The sequence below is a fragment of the Gekko japonicus genome, unplaced genomic scaffold (assembly GCF_001447785.1).
Source record: "Gekko japonicus isolate JY-2015 unplaced genomic scaffold, Gekko_japonicus_V1.1 scaffold1098, whole genome shotgun sequence".
In the NCBI taxonomy this organism is placed as follows: Eukaryota; Metazoa; Chordata; class Lepidosauria; order Squamata; family Gekkonidae; genus Gekko; species Gekko japonicus.
The window spans coordinates 280,370-288,679 of record NW_015160244.1 but is presented as its reverse complement, the minus strand read 5'-3'; the positions used below and the strand labels follow the sequence as shown (position 1 = coordinate 288,679).

At 52.4% G+C, this 8,310-nt stretch overlaps 1 protein-coding gene across 1 annotated transcript in view; it reads right to left on the bottom strand.

Moving 5' to 3' along the window:
• LOC107112399 (dehydrogenase/reductase SDR family member 4-like) overlaps nucleotides 1-8,310 on the bottom strand; it is a 13,084-nt gene that overhangs the window by 4,091 nt on the left and 683 nt on the right. The window contains exons 2-5 of the mRNA XM_015413528.1: nucleotides 7,893-8,070; nucleotides 4,382-4,483; nucleotides 3,511-3,581; nucleotides 49-100 (exon numbers count right to left, since the gene is read on the bottom strand). Coding sequence (XP_015269014.1) covers nucleotides 49-100; nucleotides 3,511-3,581; nucleotides 4,382-4,483; nucleotides 7,893-8,070 — 403 coding nt within the window. The remainder of the gene's footprint in view (nucleotides 1-48; nucleotides 101-3,510; nucleotides 3,582-4,381; nucleotides 4,484-7,892; nucleotides 8,071-8,310) is intronic.

Below are 8,310 nucleotides of genomic sequence, written 5' to 3'. Positions count from 1 at the left end.
TTAGGCCCCAAAGGACCGTCTAGCAGGGCAAGACCACGGCTGACTCACCGGGAACGGAGAATATGCCGCGATCGAGGAGACGATGACGATGGAGCCACCCCTGGAAGGGAAGGGGAGGAAAGGAGAAAGATTCTGCTCTTGGTGCTCTCTTTCTTGATCCTCTGTTTTCACAGTCCTCCCTTCCAACCCCTTCTTTCCCCATGACCACCATTTTATTTTGGTCCCAGTGTGCCAGCTACAGAAACCACCCGGTCTCTGTCCCCTGGAGTTTTGTCAGGTGGAGGACATGGAGAAGAGGTTGGGGATAAGGTGGATTTAATAAGGGGGTGGGCATGAGGAGAAACCACTCAGGAGCCAGGAAGCAGGCAAGGCAAAGTGATGGCAGATCAGAAAAACAAACTCAGAAGAAAAAGGAGGAGGAGGAGATTGGATTTATACCCCGCCCTTTACTCAGAGTGGCTTGCAATCTCCTTTCCCTTCCCCTCCCCACAACAGACAACCTGTGAGGTAGGTGGGGCTGAGAGAGCTCTTTTGAGAACTGCTTGTGAGAGAAGAGCTCTGAAAGAACTTGTAACTGACCTAAGGTCACCCAGCTGGCTGCATGTGAAGGAGTGGGGAACCAAACCTGGTTCTCCCAGATTAGAGTCCGTGTTCCAATCCTAACCACTACATGAAGGAAAGGAACATTGGGACCAAAGCTCCCTCTAACCTGTGGAGTCTTGTGAGCAAAAATTCTACTTTGTGAGCGTCTGGCATTAAAGTTGCGAGCGAGAGATTTGGCTACTGCATAAATTAGTTTGCTCTCGAGCCATCCTTCCTGAGCTAAGACAAAAAAATGTGTGAGCCGGAGGCTAAAAAACTGTGAGCTAGCTCGCAGTAACTTAGTTTAGAGGGAACACTGATCGGGACCAGTTTTGAGTGTGATCTCCGGAGCATCAGAGTCCACCTCAGAAGGTGAAGGGCCGTGACTGGCCCCCGCATCCACAGCAGGCCGAGAAGCCAGCATCTTTAAGAGGGATCTGGCTAGGTTATTTAACTACGACAACCAGGAAAGAAAGCCGGTTATTGATCAGGTAGGCCGCTCTGGGTTGGGAAATTACCTGGAGATTTTGGGGGGTGAAACCTTTGGAAGGCAGGGTTTGGGGAGGGGGGGCGAGGGAGCTCAGTTCCTTCCAGATTTCCTCCAAGGGAACTGTCTTCCATAGAGATCTTTTGGAGTTGGGGTTGCCAACCTGTAGGTGGTGGCTGGAGATCCCCTGGGTTTACACCTGATCTCCAGATGACAGAGCCACTTTGGAAGATGGCGTCTGGGGATTACACCTGGCTAGGGTCTCTCTCCCCTCCTCAAACCGCACCCTCCTCAAACTCCACCCCCCAAATCTCAAGGAATTTCCCAGCTTGGTACTGGCAACCCTAGATGTCGGTCTGGCAGATCTCAAGGCTCAACCCATAAGTCCCCTGTAAGTCAGTCAAAGATGGTTTGGGCCTTGCCTCTACTAAAGATGCCAACTGTCAAGCTCAGGCCGAGTTAACTTTCGTTTCTGTAAGTTTCACTTCCCTTCCCTTTGCATTGTCATATAGAAGGGGGGGGTGGAATTCCTGAGGGGTGTGTGTATGTTGTGGAAGTGCATGGGGAGTAGTAGCCATACCAGGGCTATGTTTGGGCAGGAACGCACAGGAACGGAGTTCCGGCTGGCTCCAGAATTGGCCACACCCAGCAGAAACTCATTAGCATAATAGGCCACACCCAACAGCAGGAACTCATGAGGATTGGCTACATTAGGGGTGTATGGCCTAACATGCAAAGGAGTCCCTGCTACAAAAAAAAGCCTGGGTTTTGACAATAAACAAAGTAAGCAGAATAAGAAGCAAAAGGTGGGTGTGGCTGGATGACCACACTTCTGGTAACATGGGGGTGCGGCCAATTATGCAAATGAGTTTTGCTGTCATGGTGTGGCCTAATATGCTAATGAGTTTCTGCTGTTGGGTGTGGCCTATTATGCTAATGAGTTCCTGTTGGGCTTTTTCTACAAAAAAAGCCCTGGCCATAACCATTTCTCAAGTTGTGCCCGGAGAGTTGGTTCTCATGAGATCCACCTTGGAGACTCTTTTGCCTGGCTAAAGTAGATAGGGCATCATCTGTCTAAGTTGCCATAGAAACGCTAAGGGGGTAGGTGTGACGTATGGATGTATGGGGTTTCATGCGCTTACCTATGACCTGTATGTTTCCGCAGTTTTCCTCAGTCCTAACAAGAGTTCTTGTACCTACAGCAAGCATATCTCTAATAAAGCATTTCACTGCCAAGAGTGTGTGTGGAGAGTGTTTTAGCTGGGGACCTGACACCAACCCTCCACTAAGAAGAAGAGATTGGATTTATACCTCACCCTTCCCTTGGAGTTTCAGAGCGGCCTACCATCTCCTTCCCTTCCTCTCCCCACAACAGACACCCTGTGAGGTAGGTGGGGCTGAGAGAGCTCTTTCGAGGACAGCTCTTGAGAGAACAGCTCTGAGAGAACTTATGACTGGCCCAAGGTCACCCAGCTGGCTACAGGTGGAGAAGGGGGGGAATCAAACCCGGCTCTGCCAGATTAGAGTCCGCCGCTCTTAACCGCTACACCAAACTTAACCACTAGGAACCTGGAGTTCTGCCAGAATCAAGGCCTTTTTCACAGCCAGGCTGGGAAAGGGTGGGGATTGCACAGCACTGGAATCTTTTGCCAGGTGCTGGGAACTGCTGTTACAACCACTTACTGGACACACCAGAATAAAGTTTGAGTACAGTGGCACCTTGAAGACCAACAAAGTTTTATTCAAAGTATAAACTTTCGTGCTTTGCACGCAAGCTTATACCGTGAATAAAACTTTGTTAGTCTTCAAGGTGCCACTGGACTCAAACTTTGTTTTACTTGACACCAGTTTCAAGGTCTAAAATTCCCAACTTGATCCTGAGGCCTGTTCTCTCCAAGACCGACTTGCTGCTCTGGATTTCAGCTCCTCAGAGCTTGCCTGGTGCTAAAGTAGAACAAGAGGGGGGGAAAGCCATGGCTGGGCTTCTGAAAAAGGTATAGCAGAACTGCTGTTGGAGAAGAGGAGACGAGACGACAGGAGCAGGGGTGAGCTCACGCGGAAAGGAGAGGGTTAAAATGGGGCTCCCTAGAGACAAGAACAGAACAACACTCACAGTGCAGTCCTACGTCCACTGAAGCAAATGGACTTAGAAGGGGGTCCCTCTGCTTAGGACTGCACTGCAAGACCCAAGACCCTGCAAATGTCAGCACTGAGGACTAGAAACTTGGATGGGCAGTATGCCCAAGTAAGTGTGACAGCAGCGAAAGGCAAAGGAGGGTGGGTGTGGGTAGCAGAGGCTGCCTTTATGATTCCTGTGTCGGAAAAGATCACTCAGGAGGGGTGGAAGGTTGTCCAGGGGACAGAGGACTCGGTGGGTGGGCCACAGTCTGGCTTCCCTTGCCCTGGGGTGTCTCTTCTGGGGCCCGCCCCCTGGGTCTCACCCCCTCTTCTCCATGTGAGGCACAACCAGCTTGACCAGCAGAGCGGTGGCCTTGACGTTGATATCCAGGATCTGAGAAAGAGGAAGAGAGAAAAACCAGTCTTCAGAGAACGGTTCTCCTGGAGGAGATGTCAGCTGTAGATGGTGGACTCTGTGGCATTATATCCTGCGGGGTTCCCTCGCCAAACCCCACCCTCCCCGGGGCTCCACCCTCAAAATCTCCAGGAATTTCCCAACCCAGAGGTGGGAACCCTACAGAGAAGGCTGCTGAGAAGGGTGGGCCTGGAACCCCCCTGACGTCCCGCCCAGCCTGAAACAGGGGTAGCTGAGGCCCAGAATGACAGGAACAGACAATGTGAGGGAGGCATTATGGGGTGTGCTGGGGCACTGTTCCTCCGGCCCCCTAGTCACATGACCCACTTTCTGTGGGCAGCCACGGCAACCCTCCTGGCCTGAGGTGGGCTATATTTCCCACGAGGCTTTGCTGCAGGCCAACCTGCCCGCTTCGTCTGATTGGGCGTCACAAGCGGAGCAGTGCTGGGAAGGGGTGACGGGTGTTTCCCCCACACCCCTCAGGTCCTCTCTCCTGAAACTCAACTTTTAAGCGTCCTTCCCTGCGGTTGCCAACTTTGTTATTAGCCCCTGTGCCTCGGACGGACAATGCGAAGGCTTCTCTCCGGGCTGTGAAAAGAGCTGCACTTGCCTATTGTCGTTCCTCACCTTGCTATGAGAGACACAGAAACAGGCCAGGGCTTTTGCCCTGGTCGGCTGGCAACCGTACCCTTCCCCTCTCTCCCCTCACAGAATTTGTCCCGACACGAACAGGGGCCCTCTCACACAAATTCCTGATTTTTCCCTCCAAATTCTCACACCTTGTCCCACACATCTTCGGTGGCGTCGACGGTGCTACCAAAAAACGGATTCACGGCCGCGTTGGACACCAAGATGTCGATGCCCCCGTGGCGCTCGAGGGCCTAAATCGGGAGAGCAGAATTTTAGAATGACACAGCCTAATAAATGTCACTTTAAAAAGCCAGCCTGACACAGAATATACCTGCCCGGATCGGCCTCTTTTAAAATTTCGGAGCAGAGTTGCTCCTGCCCTGACAGGAGATAAATCTATCTCACTCTCTGGGAGCATCCCAGGCGAAAGCGGATAAACGGGTTTGGTGGAAGCTCCTTAAATGGAGGCCTTTGGGGGAATCGAGTTCCACCTACCCACCCACCCTCCCCACACACTCCCAGTTATGAAACCAAAGACTCTTCGGGGTGTGTGGGAGGAGATATAAGGAGAGCCAGTGTTCCCTCTAAGCTGAATTAGTGTGGGCTAGCTCACAGTTTCTTAGCTTCTGGCTCACACATTTTTGTCTTAGCTCAGGAAGGAGGGCTCCAGAGCAAACGAATTTATGCAGCAGCCAAATCACTCGCTCACAACCAATGTTCCCTCTAAGCTGTGGAGTCTGGTGAGCAAAAATTCTACTTCGTGAGCCACTGGCATTAAAGTTGTGAGCGAGCGATTTGGCTGCTGCATACATGAGTTTGCTCTGGAGCCCTCCTTCCTGAGCGGAGGCAAAAATGTGTGAGCCGGAGGCTAAAAAACTCTGAGCTGGCTCACACTAACTCATTGATGCAGCAGCCGAATTGCTCGCTCACAACTTTAAGGCCAGTAGTTCACATAGTAGAATGTTTGCCCAAAGGACTCCGCAGCTTAGAGGGAGCATTGAAGGAGGCGGCACTTCCTGAACAGGGGAACGGCCAAGAGTAGAACAGCACACGGCATGCGTAGGATACGAATAATACAAAACTACCATATACTGAATCAGACCATCAATCTATCGAGTTCAGTATTGTCTACTCAGACTGGCAGCAGCTCTCCAGGGTCTAAGGCGGGGGTCTTTCCTATCGCTTATCGCCTGGTCCTTTTTTACCTGGAGATGCCGGGGTTTGAACCTGGGACCTCCTGCATGCCGAGTAGGTGCCCTACCACTGAGCCATGGCCCCTCCCCAGAACACATGAAATCAGACCCTTGGTTCATCAAAGTACGTATTGTCTACTCGGACGGGCAGCAGCTCTCCAGGGTCTCGGGTGGAGGTCTTTCCCATCACCTACTGCCTGGTCCTCTTTTAGCCAGTTTGGTGTCGTGGTGAAGTGCGCGGACTCTAATCTGGGAGAACCAGGTCTGATTCCCCCACTCCTCCACTCGCAGCTGCTGGATGACCTTGGGCAAGCCATTGTTCTGTCAGAGCTGTTCTTGAAAAAGAGCAGTTTCTGTCAGAGCTCTCTCAGCCCCACCTCCCTCACAGGGTGTCTGTTGTGGGGAGGGGAAGGGAAAGGGGTTTGTAAGCCGCTCTGAGACTCCCTTGGGTAGAGAAGAGCGGGGTATAAATCCAATCTCTTCTTCTTCTTCTCTTCTTTTATCTGGAGATGCCAGGGATTGAACCTGGAACCTTTTGCACGCCAAGTAGGTGCCCTGCTACTGAGCCACAGCCCCTCTTCTAAACCTCTTTTAGTTTCCTCTTTTGTAGGATGTATCTGCCGGGGCCACAGTTTGAAGGGTGGGAACGGGCTGATTAATTCCTCTCCCTCAACCTGTTTTACTGCTATAAATCCCCCTCCTCCTCATTTTTGTCCTTCGTATGTGTGTAACTGTGTGTGGGGGGAATAAGTAGGGCTGAGATTCGGAGGACACATGAGACGAAGGGAAGGGGTTAAACAACCCTCCTTCACCGTCAATGCTCCTTCTAAGCTATGGAGTCTTGTGAGCAAACATTCTACTTTGTGAGCTCCTGGCATTAAAGTTGTGAGCGAGCGATTTGGCCGCTGCATCAATTAGTTTGCTCTGGAGCCCTCCTTCTGGAGCTAAGACAAAAAGGTGTGAGCCGGAGACTAAAAATCTGTGAGCTAGCTCGCACTAACCCAGCTTAGAGGGAACACTGCTCACCGTACCTCTCTCCCCCTCACCTCCAACTAAATCACAGCCCCTGCAGTTGTATTCTGCTTAAAAATAAGAACATCTCTGGTTCCAGAGGATCACAGAATTGCACACAATGTGTCCTTTGGCTCCCTCTCTCCCACGTCCTGCACTTTGGACTCTGGAGTCCTGGATCGCCACCCCAGCCCTCCTCTCCACCAATGGGGACGTTTATCCCTTCTGCCCTTGCAGATGTTCAAGTGAGCAGGAATTTGGGGTAAAGCTCCTCTTTAAAGGCTGAGGAGGTAGAGACGCACTACTCCTGAACTGCGACTGGAGCAGGAGCTGCACTCCTGGAGTGATGCGCATATTTCCAGTCCTGAAATGAGAAAAGAGGAGGATTCTGGGCCAGTGAAACATGAGTCCACTGAACATGGGGGGGTGGGGCGGGCGATCAGGGTCTGTCCTAGATGTCTGGTCGGCTGAGGCGGAAAAGCACTTGGCACTGTCTCCCTTTTAACTCATTTAACATGGAGCTCAGTCTCCAGGAAGGTCCTCCACACAAACCCCACTGAACTGCCATCCTCTCGCATGATGCAGCTCGCGTGAGGGAACTTCCCGCTGGATCACGACCCACAACTCAGATCCGTCCGTGAGCTTAAACAGTGCCCCAAATTGGCTTGAGGTGGATTTGTCACATCCTGTTAGGCCCACAGGCAGCCGAACTGGATGTGACAAATCCACCTCAGGCCTCTGGGCCTAACTGGGTGTGACGTTTTCCACAAGTACACTTGGAGGCCCACCATTACCTCAGATGTTTGGTTAGACCTTGATCTGTGGCCGCTGTCGAACATATGTACACTACCAGCTAGAAGCTGAGGGGCACAAAGTAGTCGCCACCCCTGAACGCACCCTCTGGTGGCCTCCATGACCTCATGGAAGTTCCTTGGGCTGGGTGAGGAAAGAAGAGGCTCGGGAAGGGAGGAAGGCCAGCCGGCCTGCAGGCCGGTTACTGTCCTCTCTGGCTTCCTCATAGCATGGCGGCGCAGGGGCATGAGAGCAGGACACAGGAAGAGGCACACGCCAAGATGGCGACAACAACAGTGGCATGGTTTCGCTACCCCTCAACGAGCACACCATCAGCCGTCGCCTGGTAAGGCCTCCACAGGAGAAACCCCTGCATGATCGCCATTGAATTTTCACATGTTGCTGAGGGTTCTGGGAACTGTTATAGGGTGCGCACTGTAACACCGTCGCCCTGTGTGAGCTGAACATGCCGACGGCCATTTTGTGGTACACGACTGGTCAGTTGTCCTCACTGGAAGACCACCTGTCATTAGCGAGCGTCTGGCAGAGGAGCCCCAACCCTCTAAGTCAGTCCCCTAAACCCTTGAGCTCGAGGGCCCTCGGTGTACAGAAACAAAAAGGTTTTTCCACATGCGCATGCAGCCTCAAAGACCCACACGCTCACCACATCGATCAGGCGCTGCCTGTCTTCGGCCTTCCCCACGTGACACACCAGCCCTGAGACGCTCAGGTTCTCCTTCTGCAGCTCTGCCACGGCCTGGTCCACGTTGGCTTGTTTTCGGCTGCTCACGACTACGTGAGCTCCATCCTGGCCTAGGCGGCGGGCGATTGCAAAGCCGATCCTTGTCAAAACCAAGCGCGAGGGGGGAAGAAAAAAAGATTAGATGTATACCCCGTCCTTCACTACTCAAAGGAGTCTCAGAGTGGCTTACAAATTTCTTTCCCTTCCCCTCTCCACAATAGACACCTTGTGAGGTAGGTGGGGCTGAGAGAGCTCTCTTGAGAACTGCCCGTGAGAGAACAGCTCTGAGAGAACTTGTGACTGACCCAAGGTCACACCAGCAGCTGCATGTGGAGGAGTC